The sequence below is a fragment of the Aquarana catesbeiana genome, linkage group LG05, assembly GCF_042186555.1.
Source record: "Aquarana catesbeiana isolate 2022-GZ linkage group LG05, ASM4218655v1, whole genome shotgun sequence".
Lineage (NCBI taxonomy): Eukaryota > Metazoa > Chordata > Amphibia > Anura > Ranidae > Aquarana > Aquarana catesbeiana.
Window position 1 is genome coordinate 227,720,684 of NC_133328.1, and position 18,929 is coordinate 227,739,612.

General features: G+C 39.8%; 1 protein-coding gene across 2 annotated transcripts in view; it reads left to right on the forward strand.

Annotated features, from left to right (window-relative positions):
• Positions 1-18,929, forward strand: part of DDC (dopa decarboxylase) — a 255,579-nt gene that overhangs the window by 182,230 nt on the left and 54,420 nt on the right. For both annotated transcript variants that reach the window (XM_073630603.1, XM_073630601.1), the window contains exons 9-11: positions 2,520-2,587; positions 8,851-8,927; positions 18,634-18,653. In XM_073630603.1, coding sequence (XP_073486704.1) covers positions 2,520-2,587; positions 8,851-8,927; positions 18,634-18,653 — 165 coding nt within the window. The remainder of the gene's footprint in view (positions 1-2,519; positions 2,588-8,850; positions 8,928-18,633; positions 18,654-18,929) is intronic.

Consider the following 18,929-nt stretch of genomic DNA (forward strand, 5'->3'; position numbering starts at 1 on the left):
GCCTGGCCTGCACAGAGTCTTGACCTCAACCCCATAAAACATCTTTGGGATGAATTAGAGTGGAGAATGCGAGCCAGGCCTTTTCGCCCAACAGTAATGCCTGACCTCACAAATCCGCTTCTGGAAGAATGGTCAAATATTCTGATAGACACACTCCTAAACCTTGTTGACAGCCTTCCCAGAAGAGTTGAAGCTGTTATAGCTGCAATGGGTGGGCCAACACAATTTTGAACCCTACGGCTAAGACTGGGATGCTATTAAAGTTCATGTGCGTTTAAAGGCAGGTGTGACAATACTTTTGACAATATAGTATATCTATTGATATTTAGTCCTATCTAAGATGACATATCCATTATTATTCACCTTGTCAGTGGGTTTTATATTAATTGTGTTATTCTCCTGTAATTGTCATAAATATTTCCTCTGATTGCACATCTGTTCACACACAGGTTGGACTTGATGGACTTGTCTTTTTTCAACCTCACCTATTATGTAACTATGTTTCTTAGATGTTTTAGGTAGGTCTATGAAGCAGAATATTATCCCTATTTATATGGTGTGGGTATGAATAGGTTAATTGAGGAAAACAGCCCATAAATACACCCCCTTTTGGCAGTGGAAGACACCAAGGCATTGATTTGGGGGAGAATACTTTGGAAGTTTGTCCCCATGTAAGGTTGAAGAGCAGATGTGGGATGCCTACTATCGCCAGTAAGAAATAGCATAGTACTTCATGCATTACCTGATGACATCATTACACTGGCATACTGAATTACATAGGATGCTGGTGCATGTCTATGGAGTGAGCAGAGCATCATCTATAATGAGCTGGTGTTCCTCAGAATGGAGGCCACTGCATGCTTGTTTGTTGCAACAAACACACGGGAGTGAACCCTGTATACAATTTTTTAATATTAACAAACATAGGGTAGTCCAGATTTCAGCTTTAAAGTAGAAGTATAGCCTCCCATTAAAACAAATAAGATGCATCACGTGGACTTCACTGTCAAGATCAATGGGTATTTGTAGGACTTTGCAAAGAGGCTCTTTAAATGACTGCTTTTATTGTCATGTAAACATTTATTAAATGTTAACAAAGGAGTACAGAGGTATTATAAAAACATTTTATCGCCCTGACCTAGTGTAAAAAAATATGTCTGTGCTGGACATCCCAACTACACTTCAAATAGTAGTTGCATGTTCATAAACCAACTGCTTATTAATCTCCATTTCAGCCACCTAACATATATACATTAAATATCCTACAAATATGTATGTCTATGTACAGAAGAGTCTTCACACACCACCATCTCAAGGATATCCAATCCAATATTAAGCTGGCTATATGCTTGTAGGTTTTAAAACAAACGATTGTATGAATATTTGTATGAAAATTTGTACAAAAATTCCCATTGCCTTTAATGAATTTACAACTGTTGTTCAAAAGTACTTCAGCATTTTGTTCGCATTTACCATTTACTTTTGGAATGAATTCACCTTCCCAAATGAACACCACATACATATTAGAATTTAGTTTGTTGAAGAAAAATTTCCATGCTGCTTTCTCAATATTTTTAATCACAGCAGTTGAGATTGACCCTATTTAGGATTAAAATATTCAACTTACATTCTTAAAACCATAGATTTTGAGTGAAATTGTACTAGTGTACGGCCAGCTTAAAGTTTATGGAACTCCAAAAATTTGAGAATCTTTTGGAATTCGTTTTCCAGGATCAGATGACAATCACCTATTATCTATTGGCAGCTGTAGCCTTAATTTACTAATCCGCATAAGAAAAATAACAGCAGCGATCTGGTTAACTGTGAGCATGAGACATGTTTCTACCCTTAATTTTTTAGAAATTTCCCTCATTTGTTTTTATTTTGGTGTGGTAGTTGTGATAAATGCAATGTTTTGATTTCTATTTTCCCTTTCTTTCATATATTTTATATCACTGGCCATCTTGGAAAGTATGATAGATAGAAAAATGTGTGTACTTTAATTTACTAGCTCTCATTTGTTGTCAAGATAAGTTCTGGTGCCTTATGGCAATATAAATAAGTCTATGAATAAAGGGACCTTAAACAGACAATAACAGATGACATGGCCACAGAAAATGTATGAAAACAACAACATAACCTAATAAAAAGTGACCCAAAGGCTTGAGCCAGTAACAATTTCCTGTTCATTCTTTCTCTTAATTATATGTATTGGTTACTGAAGGAAATGAATGAGAGCTGATGCTGGAAATAGATCATCTGTCAGCATGGGAACAATTGAAAAGCTGTACAGCCTCTTTATTACTTTCTGTTTGCTCTTGTCTACTGTTGTATCCAGCTAGATCTCATAAAAGAAAGAAAAAGGAAAACAGAGAAAAAAAAAGAGTGACAAGAGAACAAATGTGTCTAATTTCATCCCCAAAGAAAACAACCTGTATATAAACTACAGAATATTCCAGAAAATCCCCAAATCAAAATGGAACTTTTGTTAACGTTCAAAATTTTTGCCTTTATTACAGTTTGCAGACTCGTTCAATTTTAACCCACATAAATGGCTGTTAGTGAACTTTGACTGCTCTGCATTTTGGTAAGTAAAACAAAAAAGGTTATAATTCTATCTTCTATATAAATCATGTATAATGATTTAAACAAAGTAATTTGATTTGTGTGAACCGTGTATGGTGTTTTAAAACTGCAGTCCTCCATCTTGCCTAGTCCTTCTCAGCCTCTTTGCCTCCTGAATGTGAAGGGAAGTGACAGCGCAAAAATTTAGCATGGTAGGACTGAGGGAAACCACATTAATCCATAGAATTTACCCTTTCTTAGAGAGTTGAGTGTATTTAAATGCGATTTCAAATTGAGAAAACCCCACTTTATGTGCGTTATGCGTTCCCATTCAAACAGTGACAGAGAGATGAGTTCACCATTGTGCTGCAGTTAAAGTTCTTAAGAAACTCGCCCGTATGGATCCCCAAATCAGTCTTTAGATCAATTCATGGTTTGGTGTCTGAATTCTTATGACAAGGGAGGGTAGCTAGACTGAAACTTGGGGTGTTACAACAACCCTGGAAGGAGGGGGGCCTAGCCGTGCCAAATTTTTACAAATATTTTCTGGCAGGACAGTTGGCAATGGTTAATAGGTGGCTCACTGACCTGTATGATGACGCTGCAGTTGCTCTAGAGGCGGCGGTGGTGGGTTCCTATGAAGCACTGTCACATTTGGTTTTTTGAGAACCCAGATCACACTACGATTTAACCACGTCAATGAGGTCATTTCTCTGCGCCTGGATAGTTGCTCAGAGTGAAGAATTCGGAGGCCCTTTTCCGCCATCGCCTCATGCCCCTCTGTGGAGGAATCCCAATCTGCCCCAATTTTTTGCTTTTGAAGATCCAGTGATCTGGACCAAATTTGAGATTAAAATGCTTGGTAATGTCTCCACAGATGGGCAACTGAAAACCTTTGACGAACTGAAATCTCTCTACCACTTGCCAAACACCCAATTCTTCCATTATATACAGTTAAGACATGCATACCAGAAGCAATTTAAACATATCACTGCTCCCTTTTCAGAGTTTACCATTAAATCCATGTTAAGGGATGATGACCTTCAAAAACCCTTATCTAACATTTATAAATTTCTCTTCCCTGAGACTAATCGCTTGTTAACTGTGTGCAAATCTAAGTGGGAGTTGGGGGTTCCAGATCTGGATGCGGAAGACTGGGAGTATGTCTGGGATGCACCCTTTACCAGGCTAATTTCAGCCCACGACCAGCTGATCCACTATAAATTTCTGCATCGGGTATACCTGACCCCAGCAAAGATAGCCAGAATTTTTAATTCAGTCGTCTCTGCTTGCTGGCGATGTTCCGCAAATGGAGCTGACTTCAAGGATATCTTCTGGGATTGTCCGAGTATACAGAACTATTGGAGGGCGGTTTTGCAGTGCGTGCAGAAGGTGACCACTATCTCTTTAAATCCCTCTATATAACACTGCCTGCTCGGGTTGGTAGATGACCTGGCCCCTACTATGGCTATACAAACCCTACTCACTTTATTAATTTTTCATGCTAGGAAATGCATAGTTTTGTCTTGGTAGGGAACTACGCCCCTGTCCGTAGAGTCCTGGAAGGCTTCAGTGAATAAGAATCTGCCCTTTTACAAAGCCACATATTTGAACAGGGGGGCGCTTCTTAAATTTGATAAGATCTGGGGGGGATGGATGGCCTCGTCTCTCACTGTATCAGATTAAATTTCACCATTGTTTGAAGTTATCCTTTCTCTCTTATTAGCGATTATGATATGCATCTCATTATCGCTGAACGAGCGTGTACACAGTCCTCCTGTGCTAAAAGTATGGTGGGTTTCGTATCTTATATCTCCTTGACAGAGTGGGTGGTTTTTTCACATGAATCCTTATATTTTGGTTAAAGTATTTAATGAGGGGTTGAGGGAGTGTAGGTTGAGTTGACAAGCTTCGTGGGCAATGTTCATACTGGTGAATGTTGCAGAGATGAATAAATCAATAAAATAAAAAATAAAAAAAATCCCAAAAGTTCTTAGATAAACAAAAAAGTGCAACTTGAAAATAAATCATGTGTATGGAAAAATTCTCTCATACTTCTCCCGGTTATATCAAACTTGATCTTGTGTGTAAACTAAATAAGGTTGGCATGCTTACCAGACTTGGTGGACTCGTATACTGAACAGCATAGGAGTCAGATAGGCATTCGTGTGGGGAAACCTCAACGGGATTCAGCATGTGAAGACGATGATCTGGGAATGAGCCGCTTCCAATATCGACAGAGAGATTCCAACGTTAGAAGATGAGCTCCATGGAGTACAGTGATCCACATCAAAAGTGAAATTGGTGATCCATGGAAATGAGTATAAAAAACACAACTAGTGCAACACAGTAGGTTTATTGTAAAGACATGGAGTAGACAATCAAAAAATTCCATAAAATGCTGGTAATTTTCAGTTATAAAAACAACAATGTGCAGTAATTTCAGGAGCGTCACCCTGTGTCCCTCAAATCCATTGAGGGAAACTGCCTGGCTATATGCTACTGCCTACAGGAGGTTTGAACACTGGCAAAAAGAAAAAAGTTGAAGGCGAACCCCCATATAACCCTGACTGTAACCATCATGTCTCAGTTTTCTGTTAGTGTAGAAGGAGGTTTGATGCCTTTTCCTCTCTAATTATATTTTATGTAGCTTATACAAAATATTACTTTTTGTCCCTCAATGTGTGATAAAGAAAAAAAAACATGGTAATCCTGACAGAATTCCGGTGAGACCCAAACTTCCTTTACTGACCTTACAACACAGTGTCTTTGAAGCACTGCAATTCAAAGTAATCCTGCCAAGTTACCTCAACAAATTATGGAACATCTCTCCCCTATGGAATGCATATGAAAATGCAGGGTTTTAAAGTCCAAATCAGGCAACTCTGGTTATTAGAACAGATCCCCCAGGGTCTACTGGGAAACCAACACTTCCAAGAGTTTAAATCTGCTGGATCCCTTGAAAAACACGCAGCTCAGGAGTTAAAGGGTGATGGCTTCCATCTGATGCCCCTCAATCAGGTGTTTTGCTTGGTGACAGATCTTCTCTAAAACTGCACTTGTTAGCAGAGACCACCATCCATTGTAAAGTTAAAGCAGATTTAAATACAAAAACAAAAATATACTGCAACTTATAAATACCTAAATCTGCATATTTTTTTCCTTTTTTTCACCTGGTGATCCAGCCATTAGCACCCTTCCTATCTTAGGGGGTGGCTACCCTGGATGGAAGAGCTACAGAAACAACTTTGGACAGCAGCATTGTTATTCCGGAGAGGGGATAGTGTTAGATGCACTAGCAAATTTAGATGGACTTAACTAACAAATAAAAGCCAAATTCCAACTAACACTTTTTAAGCATTTACAGCAAAATGTTTTTTTTCTTTTGAGATAAAGGTTTTACCACAATGAATAAAAGGTTTATCTTAACCCTCTAACTATCACTTTTGCTGGACAGATTTGTCTGTTAAAGGAATTTGAAAGATAGTAGACTTGCTGGATCACCAGGTGAAAATAAACAAAAAGAGCCTAAACAAAGACTAACACAGCCATCACATCTAAGAATTGGTAAGCTAAAATATAATACACTTTTGTTTTGTTTTAAAACCGCTTTAAAAGTGGACTTGCAGGGCAAAGCAAAAGTTTCACTTAGCTACCACCCTGTGTATATATTCACCAGCACACTAAGGATCTACCAAGGATCTACAATCACTGTTTTTACTGCAGAGAGATCACATCATAAAGACAAGTGCAACCTGTCTCGCAGGACCCCTTTGTCAGGCATGTGTCTTTATGATGTGATCTCTCTGCAATAAAAACCTTGGACGGTGATTGTAGATCCTTGGAATGTTGGTGAATATATATATATACTGTCTTGATGTTTCCAGGATCCAGCTGGTAATCGCTACAGCACCATTGATGAGCCTTGTTTTCCAGGAACGTGTGCGATAGGAATATGGACAAGACTTTAGCTATGACCCTAACTAGCAAAGTTTTCTTTGGTTGCCCAATGCTCTGATTGGCCACCTGTAATTATTTAACCATTTGCCGACCAGCCGCCGTCATACAGCGGCAGGTCGGTACGATCCTACGAACCGTCGTAGCTGTACGTTGGCTCCTTAAAGCGGAATAGCAGGTGTGTGCCACTGCACTGCGGGGGTGCCAATGCCCGTGACCAGCGGTCGCGATGACCGCCAGTCACACGCGATCACGGACACGAGAGGCAAAATAGATACTTGTGTGTGTGTAAACACACAAATCCCTGTTCTTTGAGCAGAGGAGATGCAGATTGTGAGTTCCTAATAGCTAGGAACCATGATCCGTCATCTCCTATAGTCAGTCCCCTCCCCCTACAGATAGAACACACATTAGGCAACACAGTTAACCCCTTGATCGCCCCCTAGTGTTAACCCCTTCCTTACCAGTGACATTTATACAGTAATCAGTGCATTTTTATAGCACTGATCCCTGTATAATTGTAAATCGTCCCAAAAATGTGTCAAAAGTGTCCGATGTGTCTACCATAATGTCGCAGTCCCCATAAAAATTGCAGATCACCGCCATTACATTAAACCTATACCCTATTTTGTAGACACTATAACTTTTGCGCAAACCAATCAATATATGCTTATTGTGATTTTTTTTTACCAAAAATATGTAGAAGAATACATATCGGCCTAAACTGAGAAAAAAATTAGCTTTTAAAAAAAAAAAAACTGGGGGTATTTATTATAGCAAAAAGTAAAAAATATTGTGTTTTTTTTTCAAAATTGTCGCTCTTTTTTTGTTTATAGCACAAAAAATATATAAATAAGTATATAAATATAAATACCACCAAAAGAAATCTCTATTTGTGGGAAAAAAAGGACGTCAATTTTGTTTGGGTACAGCATTGCACGACCACACAATTGTCAGTTAAAGCGACGCAGTGCCGTATCGCAAAAAATGGCCTGGTCATTGAGCAGCCAAATCTTTCGGGCTGAAGTGGTTAAAGAAGCCCTGCGCAAGCTTCGGGTCAAAACCTGCACAAGGCTGAAGGCTTTATCTGCAGGAGCAAAGCACAGGTTCACGTTAAAGACAGCTTAAGTATGAAAACAAAAATAACAGTATGCCATAATTGTACTTCCACACTTCCACCTAGCAGCACTTGGGTGGTTAATTCAAATCCCAACCACGGCACTACCTGCATAAAGTTTGCGGGTTCTCCCTGTGCAGGTTTCTTCTGGGTACTCCAATTCCCTCCCACACTCCAAAGATGTATTAGTAGGTTAATTGGCTCCTGTCCAAATATACAGTATGTATGAATATTATTTATTTAGGGGCCTTAGATTGTAAGCTCCTTGAGGGAAGGGACTGATGTGAAAGTTCAATATACAGTATATGCAAAGCTCTGTATAAATTGATGGTGCTATATAAGTACCTGTAATAAATGAAAAAGAAAATACTCTAGCAGGGTGCAGTAGTGCTCATAAAATTGAATGTGTACTTCATGTAGCCAGCAGTGCCAATACAGAAGTTGGCAACATAGAGTATTCTTCGGATTTTAGGAGTACCGATTAATCCCATGGGAGTGTACGAAGAACCATATAAGAGAAGTGACGCAGTTTTCACTGGAAAGGTCATAAAAAATTTGAACAGGCAGCTATGTAGCTTAAGCTTGGCCTTGATTATTATTTATTATAGCATGCAGGTTTTTAAGGTATGATTGTTAAATAATTAATCAATAATAAATATACAATGCTGAGCTATATTTAAAACATATTTTAATAACAATTTACAGATTTTTAGGGAAATGAGTTCTGTTTATCCTAGTGCAAAGGTATGCAACCAATGTGTCGGGGGACCATATGGGGTTCCAGAATACATGTACAGATGAGAGTCATTGCACTTTATTACCTAAAAAATAAACAGAATACCAACACTTGGTGCTTTCCAAAAATGACAATGCTGTGTTACTCTAAAATTATTTTTATACCACTGTCAGGTTTTTACTGTCATCTGTGTCCCATAATATCCACATAGGAAGATGTCCCTTCTATCTCTGTTTTAGTAACAACTCAAAATGTTGGATTTACGCATCCCTTTCAGTCCCGGTGACAGTGGTCACTAGGACAAAAATAGAAGGTAATTCTCTCCAGCAAGGACAAAGACAGCAACATAATAATAATCATAATAGTAATCATCTGACAGGGATGGTAAGCTTTACTAGTCTATTCAAAACTAAAAAAGTATACAAATTATATTTTTATAGCTTTCTTAACCAGCATATTTTAATTTGTCACACAGGGTAAAAAAAAGATCTGACTTAATAGGTGCCTTCAAACTTGACCCTGTCTACCTTCAACATGACCATCAAGAATCAGGTCAGTCTATTAATTTGTGTTAAATGCTAGCAAAGATATTCTTACATTTGTAGACAAAGATCTATTCTTTCCATGAGTGGAATTCTAAAATAATTACCGTACATCTTTATTAAAACTAAAATCCTAATTAATTCTATACACTTTCAATTCGAATGTAATGAAAATTAAGTTTAATGTACACTTACTTATGAAGTAGAGCTGCTGATCATGGGAAATAAGTATGAGGCCATCATGCAGTAATTTTCTTTATTCACCCTATTCATATAAACAAAGAACATCCGACTGGGAGAGAAAAAAGCTTAGTAACATTCAATTTTGCCAGGATTCACACAAAACAAATGTATGTATTTTCACAGGATAAATAGCTCTGACAAATTGTTATAGATACACCCTTATAAGTGTGTGTACTTGTGGGACAGGCCAGTTAGGCCTAGTACACATGGGCCGAATGTCGGGCAACATCGACAAGTTCAATAAAACTGCCCGACATTTGGCCTGTGTGTATGGCAGCAGGTCTGATAAAAACGATTGCAGTGTCATTATATGTACCCCAATAGTGTGTATGCATTTTTCAATAAGGGATGTCCTGCTATCAGTAAAATAATTTTAATAATTTCAGCACTATAATTTGTTGGAAAGGGAGGTATTTAGAGTAGTGATAAAAAAAATAAAGAAAAACTGTACCAGTCACTGCAAAATTAACACAATTTTGCTCATGAGGAAGGTTATATGTGGACCTAATAACAGACACATCATCTCACCACTGTACTGCAAAAGGGAACAGTTGATCAGCATATATTTTCTGTTGATGAATACACATGTCAGTTCAGATTTCCAGAGACAGCATATACAGCCTCCGCACATCATCGTTACAGTTACAGTATGTACGCTCATTGTTTCTCCCTGCGGGACAGCAAACAAAGGGATATGTAGTATAAAAAGAACAGCAGCATCTTGTGATGATACTTGTCTGTCAAATGTTCAAGAAAAACTTAAATATAAATGTATTAGCATCATGAGTCATGGGATGAAAAGAAGCTTTAGGGCTTGTACAGAAGTAGCCTTATTTTACTTTTTCAGAGGGATATTTACTTATATATAAATTATAAATACAAAATGTATACTTTTTTTTTTACCTTTGTACACAAAGGGTAAATTATATAAATGTAGCTTTTTTAAACAAATCTGAAAGACCTATTTTATGACAAAGGCGTGACATGATACCTCACTTGATGTCCTATAAAAAGCCAATAAAAAGATATACAGTATAAAAAAAATAACAGCATCATGTCATACATATCTGTCAAATGTTCAAGAAAAACAAATATATATTTATTAGCATCATAGGAGGATGCAAAAAAGCTTTAACCACTTCCCGCCCGGCCTATAGCAAAATGACGGCTGGGCGGTGGTTCAGTTATCCTGACTGGGCGTCACATGGGGGGGCGCATCACGGCGATCGGTGGTGTGGTGTGTCAGTGTGACACACCGCTACTCCGATCTCGGTAAAGAGCCTCCGACGGAGGCTCTTTACCACGTGATCCACCGTGTTCAATCACGGCTGATCACGATGTAAACAGGAAAAGCCGTTGATCGGCTTTTCCTCCCTCGCGTCTGACAGACGCGAGTAGAGGAGAGCCGATCGGGGGCTCTCCTGACAGGGGGGTCTGCACTGATTGTTTATCAGTGCAGCCCCCCTCGGATGCCCACACTGGACCACCAGGGAAGCCGCCAGGACCACCAGGGAAGCCCACAACATGTGGATGGCCAGGTACATCCCCCATGGCCATCCACATGTGCTCAATGTGCCCAATCTGTGCCAATCAGTGCCCACAAATGGCACTATAGAGTAATAGATGCATTGAGTAATGCCCAGCAATGCCACCCATCAGTTTCCATCAGTGCCACCTATCAGTGCCCATCCGTGCCCATCAGTGCCCACCTATCAGTGCCCATCAGTGCCCATCCGTACCACCCATAAGTACGTACCAGTGTTGCCTACGAGTGCCCATCAGTGCCGCCTACGAGTGCCTATCAGTGCCCCTCATCAGTGCCACCTCATTGGTGCCACCTCATCGGTGCCCATCAGTGCCCATCAGTGCAGCCAAATCAGTGCCCGTCATTGAAGAAGAAAACATACTTATTTACAAAAAAATTTTACAGAAACAAAGAAAAACTTGTTTCTTTTCAAAATTTTCAGTCTTTTTTTATTTGTTGCGCAAAAAATAAAAATCGCAGAGGTGATCGAATACCACCAAAAGAAAGCTCTATTTGTGGGAACAAAATGATAAAAATTAGTTTGGGTACAGTGTTGTATGACCGCGCAATTGTCATTCAAATTGCGACAGCGCTGAAAGCTGAAAATTGTCTTGGGCGGGAAGGTGTCTAAGTGCCTGGTATTGAAGTGGTTAAGGCTATACTTGCACTAAAGCAGGTTTATTTTACCTTTCAGGAATATATTTACTATAATTTTAAATATAATAACATATGTTAATATATCTAAATTTTACGGTTTACATTTACATCTACTGTATGTGCAAAAAAGACCCATTTTGTGGTCTAACATGGTACTTCATTTCATACCATTGTTAATAAAGTACAGAAAAAAGTAAAAAGTTAACCCATGAACATAGAAATGTGGATGCTCCTGTAGCTTACTTGCTTCTAAAGTGCAATCTATGAGGTTGTCATTCAGATCCTGGATCCCGTGTTCAGTAACTAGTGAGCCACTGACCTGGAACAAGCAAGTAGTATAGGAATTTAGACCATACAGTTGTTGCTGGCTGCAGGCCTACTCAATGTCAGTGACTCACTAAGTAGTAAAGATGTGGTCAGGACGAGAGCCCTGGAGCTTGCACCTTTAACCCTTTCAGTGATCAGGGGTCACTGATGCGTGGATGCACAGACCACAGAGCAGCCTGAATATGCCTCAGTTAACTTGTAATTAACGCTATTTGCCTACCTAATTTTTTACGTTGTTTAAAGACATTGGAAAAATGTTTTAATAAAAACCCTACTCAGATTTATTATTAAAGGTTAATAAATTGATCCAAAAGAAACAAAATAATAATTAAAAAAAAAAATAAGGCCTTTGTACACTTGCTCATTTTCATGCCCAAAAACTCATGCATTTTGCTACATGAAAATTCAACTAGAGATCCCACTCTTTCCTATGTGGCGGAAAGCAAATGGAATTTTTATGGGCCTATATTCACCTATACCTGTGCATTACCACCTGTGCTACATAGCACATGGAAATGTACTAAATGTACTAAATCGAGGCTTATTCATTATTAATATTATTTTTTTTTTTAATAGGATGGATTTCCTGAAGGAGTATAGCACTTTGCATTGGTCAATTTTTACTTATTTAGTGTATGTATTGGGTGCCACATTTTTTTTTAAATAAACAAACGTCATACTTACCTGCTGTGTGCAGTGGTTTTGCACAGAGCAGCGTAATCCCCCTCTTCTCCGGTCCCCCACCGATGCTCTTGGCCCCTCCATTCTACCAAGTGCCCCCAATAGCAAGCAGCTTGCTTTGGGGGCATACGCTCGCTTCCTAGCCGCTGCACTGTGTGTCCATTCACACACGGAGTGCGGTTCAGCCCCGCTCTCTCCTCATTGGTTTACTGGCTGTGCCAATGGCTCAAGCTGCTGTATCAGTCAATGAGGAAGAAGAGACCCAGGAGAGCTGCTGCTCTTGAGCACATTGCTGGATCGAGATGGGGTCCAGCTAAGTATTAGGGCGGGCTATGGGGGGGCTGCTGCACACAGAAGGTTTTTAATCTTCATGCATAGAATGCATGAAGGTAAAAAACCTTGAACCTTCACAACCATTTTAATTGCTGACTGTAAAGGAGAAATGTACTGAACTGTTTTGTGAACACAGTTTGTAGATTAACATCTCGCAGGGAATTTTCCCATTCTGAGGGAATGTTAATCTACATTCCCCTTCATTTATAGGATTGTGCAGCTATTTGCGGTCCTAGATGTGAGACTCTATATTACTTATATTGCCCTGTTTACATAGGTTTGTTTACATAGGTTTGTAAACAAACCTATATAAGCCTGTTTTCTTTTTTTTTTTTGCTTTCTCTACACCAGTGGTTCTCAACTCCTGTCCTCGGGGCCCCCCAACAGGCCAGGTTTGCAAGATAGCTGAAATACATCACAGGTGATATCACTTGCTGCTCAGTGATTGCAGGATTCTAGTCTGCAACTCCCCAAGGTAATACTTAAAATCTGGCCTGTTGGTGGGTCCCGAGGACTGGAGTTGAGAACCACTGCTCTACACATTCAATGTTAAGACAATGACTCTGATTTACTAAAGGAGTGTAGAATATTCCGTATTCAAAGTGAATTTTAACTTATATTAGCACAACTTCACCTCATTTACTGAACTAAGTAAAAGTTCCCTTTATTTAGTGAATAAGGTGACATTGTGCTGATGTATCCAGTCATGTGTGAGCATAGCTCCTTTTATTTTAATTTCCTTTGCATATGACTGGGTATTTTTTCCATAGAGAATTTTCACTTTTTTTCTCCCCATTTTCTAATATAAGTAAAAATTCACTTTCCAAAGTGAAAATTCTTTACTCCTTTAGTAAATCAGGGTCAGTGTTGTTACTGAGAGGGCAAAGAGAAAATCAAGCAGCTTGAGCAATAGAGGTTTGTTTACAACCTAGTAACACACCTTATGTGATCACAATATAAGAGCTGACACTCTGGACCCAGATCATTAGTATCATCAGGGAGCCGCCAGTGATAGCGCAGTCTCATATTTAAGAGCACTGAAAAAAAGCACTAGTATCTGTGAAATGTATCTCAGAATGGAGAAACTCTATGAAAAACTTTAATCTGCAAATTCTGGTCACAAACCAAACTGCTTCTTTAAAGTCAGCAATGAAAGCTCCCATATTTTTATCTTTACAAGTCTTCTTTAAATGTGGATTTTATGGCACCCAATACAGCTTCCTACAGCATTTGCCAGACAGGAAATCATACCAATTTTCAATGGTCAAACACAGCTGTAGACACAAAGGTTATAATCACTGCTACATAAATACACACAAAGTCAAGAGTATGCCTCACAGTCAAAAAAAGAGTGTAAGAGCATAAGAGTCATTAGTGGCTACTGATTTACAGCACCATTTAATTAGAGTGCCTCATAAGCCCCCAACCTATACTAATCTGAATTTAGAGTATAATTGAGATGATTGCAGGCTAGTCATTGAAAATGAATGCACTTTAATTAGGAAGTATAAAGTATAAGTGCACACATTTCATTAATATTCACCATTTTTGCTATAAGTGTAGCCTATGCCTATAAATTTAGGTTTATAGTATTTATTTAGCTAGAGGATAAGGATCTATTCTTGCCTGTAATGAATTTTTCAATGCAGACATTTCTTGTTCCGATAGTGAACCATTCCAAATCATTTATAGTGCTTTTCTTTTTTTTTTGCTCCTTGAAATTACTTGTTCTCAATAAAAGTTACTGTTCTCAATAAAAGTTCTCCCGATATGACAGCTTACATTATTATGTAGTGATCAGGTACTGCCAATATCCCAGGAAAGATTTCAAAGAAGAAGAATCTGCAAGTTCCATACATAATGAGTACTGTGAACTGTGTAAATGTAGCCAATAGAATAATTCTAGCACAGCAGAGATGAGAGAAGCCCAGTCTGCCAAGGTGATGAATTTTGCAATGTTTTTTTTTTTTTTTTGTCAAAGCTTAATTGAACAAGCTGAAATTCGAAGCTGATAGGTTGTCATGCACAGCTGCACCAGATTTTGCACTTTTTAGTAAATCAACGCCAAAGTGTAGGGAGCAGGAGTGCATGATGCACACAGTGCAGGATTCAGTAATGCGTAGTGCACAAAGTGTGGTGGTCAGAAGTGTGTAGTGTATAGAGTGTAGGGGTCAGAAGAAGTAACACACAGAGTGCAGAGGTCAGGGTGTAGGTAACACACAGGATGCAGGGGTCAGGAGTAAGTAATGTACAGAGTTCAGGGGGCTGGACTACATAACACACAGATTACGGAGGTCAAGAGAATGTAATGCACAGAATGCAAAAGATAAAATTAAGTAACGCACGACACGCAGAGGTTAGGTATAAGTAATGTTCAAAGAGCAGGGATCAGGAGTAAATAACACACAAGGAGCAAGGGTCAGGAGTAAGTAATGCACAGAGTACAGGGGTCAGGAGTAAGTAATGCACAGAGTACAGGGGTCAGGAGTAAGTAATGTACAGAGTTCAGGGGGCAGGACTACATAACGCACAGATTACGGAGGTCAAGAGTATGTAATGCACAGAATGCAAAAGTTATAAAGAAGTAACGCACGACACGCAGTGGTCAGGTATAAGTAATGTTCAAAGAGCATGGATCAGGAGTAAATAACACACAAGGAGCAAGGGTCAGGAGTAAGTAATGCACAGAGTAGGGGGTCAGGAGTAAGTAATGCACAGAGTAGGGGGTCAGGAGTAAGTAATGCACAGAGTACAGGGTCAGGAGTAAGTAATGCACAGAGTACAGGGGTCAGGAGTAAGTAATGCACAGAGTACAGGGGTCAGGAGTAAAGCTGGCCATAGAGGAGTCAGCTTTTTAGTTCAACCAGCGGGTTGAGCAAAATAAAAATGACCTGATTATCCCATCCACACATTGGAGGTGGATGGGAGAATCCTTCCCGCTGTGTCTTTGTTTTCTGACAGTGGGGAGACTTGATAGCCTGCAGCACCAATCAACCAAAACTTTTTCAACAGGGCAGTTGTACAGTACAGTATCGACTTCTGTTCAACCACGGTGCCCATACATGGATAGAACTTTAGCTGGCTTGCTGAACTTCGATCTATGTATGGGCAGCTTAATTAATGCACAAGAGTGCCACTTAAGGAGCAATTCCTTCTCTCCTCCAAATACAATACCCCATACCCCAGGAGAAAACCTCCTCCAGCCAGGGGTGGATCCAGAGTCTAGTCTCGGGAGGGGCACTGCCAGAAAATAAGTTTTTCTGCGGGCAATTTATTGGGGCAATGGCTGGTGTTAGAGCTTTCATCATCACTGTACCATGGTATCAGGATGATTGAAGCGCATTATTTCTATTATTACATTGTAATATCAATTGAAATTGTTCAACTCGACTGGTCTAACATATGGCTCACATCTAAGTCATCTTCACCCAACATCTTAGCACTGGAGACAAATTCTAAAGTCCTAACTCGCTGGTACCTTGTACCCGCTAGAGTGGCAAAATATTCACCTAATACCTCAGCTCTTTGTTTTCGAGGATGCCCAGAAATAGGCACATATTTACACATATGGTGGACGTGCCCAGTAATCCAAACCTTCTGGAAGGAAGTCTTTGTGATTGCATCTAAAATATTTAAAAAAATAATACAACCAGATCCATATTTAACTTTACTTAATCTAAAACCGGAATGGTTAACACTCTCTCAATTCAAACTTATGATCCAACTAATAATGGCTGCAAAACAAACAGTGGCCAAGGCATGGAAATCTCCTACATTGGTACTAGCAGAAACAATTCACAGAATGAATAATACAATGTCCCATGCTAAGATGGTAGCCATCGATCAAAATCAAATTCCAAAATTTGAAAAACTTTGGCATCCTTGGATAAAACAACAGTTCCTGTCAAACTTCAATGACTCTGTCCTGTTGCCATGGTAACAGATTAAATGACTTACAGAGACACCCATTCTAAGGCTTCAAAGAGAACTAAAAAGAATAATAAACTGACGAGCGGGACAACCTTGTGGACCATACCTCTACCTTTCAACCCTTTTTCTTCTTTCTCTTTCCTTTTCTCCACCTTACGATTAAAGCTCATTATCAGAATTTATTTGACCTATATACACTCTACTTGTAAACAATATGTATAGTAGGTATAAATCATTTAAATACCTACAAAAGTAACTAAGGAAATGATATATATCTTTAATTTAGGTTTACGTGAACACAATGTTTAATATTTGAAAATTTCATGATATTTACCTATATAAACCCTACTGTAAAACAATGAGCTTACTTTATAGATCCTTGTAAACTTACTTTATGTATCTTTATAACATTGTATACTCAATAAACTTCTTTTGACAAGGAAATTGTTCAACTCACCATAATGCAGAATCAATGGAAGCCCCGAGTGTCACTTTCCACGTCGACCTGCCTTCAGATGCGGATTGTCACTTGCCTGCTACCAAATGCGGCTTGTCACTTGCCACACTTGGCGGATTGTCACTTGCCACATCACCTGCCATATGTTGCTGATTGTCACCTGCTACGTCAGCTGCCACACGTTGCGGATTGTCACTTGCAACGTCACCTGCCACACATTGCGGATTGTCACTTGCCACGTCACCTGCCATATGTTGCTGATTGTCACCTGCTACGTCACCTGCCACACATTGCGGATTGTCACTTGTGACGTCACCTGCCACACATTGCGGATTGTCACTTGCCACGTCACCTGCCACACGTTACGGATTGTCACTTGCCACGTCACTTGCCACACGTTGTGGATTGTCACTTGCCACGTCACCTGCTACACGTTGCTGATTGTCACTTGCCACGTCACCTGCCGCACGTTGCTGATTGTCACTTGCCATGTCACCTGCCACATGTTGCTGATTGTCACTTGCCACGTCACCTGCCAAATGTTGCTGATTGTCATTGGCCTGCTAAGGTGCAGATTGTCACTTGCCAGAGTGAATACAGGCAGCAGAGAGATAATGTAATCTCTCTGCTGCACAGTGAAGGCAGAACTACAATGATGCAGGGTGGGCGGTGAGAGATGTTATCTCTCTGCTCCCCGCCCACCGGTGTGCTGACTGGCCAGCACCTCCACTCATGCTCACCTGCCGACCGGCCCACCCACTCACTCACCTGATGACCTGCCCGCTCAGGCGTTCACTCACCTGCCGACCCCCTGCTGACTGACCCGCCCGCTTGTTAACCCGCCCACACCCATGCCCGCCCATGTGCCTGTCCGCTCACTCATTCGCTGAGTCTGACTGGCCTGCCCACTCACCCGCCAGCCCATCACTAATTTATGCAATTGCCCCCCTCCTGGATCCGCCCCTGCCTCCAGCACAAACTCACCTCTCCCCCTCCCTGAAGCTTCCTCACCAGAGCTTGGCACTGTGGGAGTTATTTACTAAAACTGGAGAGTGTAAAATCTGGTGCAGCTCTGCATAGAAATCAATCAGCTTCCAGGTTGTATTGCCAAAGCTTAACTGAACATGCCAAGTTTAGAAGTTGATTGACTACCATGCATAGCTGCACCAGTTTTAGTAAATCTGTCGCGGAAAGTGCTCTGAAACACCTTGGCTCAGTGCTCCGTGTTATAGGTCCGACAGGTATTGGACAGCATAAATGCCATGTTAAAGAAAAAAGAAAATGCAAGGATGGCAGAGTGCCATGTCTGTATTGAATCTTTAAGCTCAATACCAAGCTTGTGTACTCCCATTAGATACTCATGTGTACAATGCCTTAATAGAAGAATGCCTATTATGTGTTGTATCATGTATTTTATTAGTGTTTCACTTCATGCAGTAAACCCTTTGGGGTATTTTGGTTGAGCACAGCAAAGTACACAGTAGCGATATAACCATTTTCAGTTGACCAAAATTTTAAATGATTGTTTTATTGATAAAAGTCATTTTCTCTTATATTTTTCAGGTCTTGTGACAGACTACAGGGTAAGTTCATGCGTCCGACTTGTTTCCTTCAGCAATTAATGTAAAAGCATAGTTATATTGTCAAAACTGAAAATAAATTTTCGATGCAGTTTTTATTTTTTAAATGTTTTCAAAAAGTTCTCCACCACATCAATTATGCAGATTATAAACATGCATGGTCTTCTTTTTTAACAGTGGTTTCTGCCTGTCTATTTAACACTACGATTCCACTTTTTCCTCTTTCTAATTGCTGAATGCCAACCTTTGATGAGACAAGAAAGGCCTTGAATAATTTTA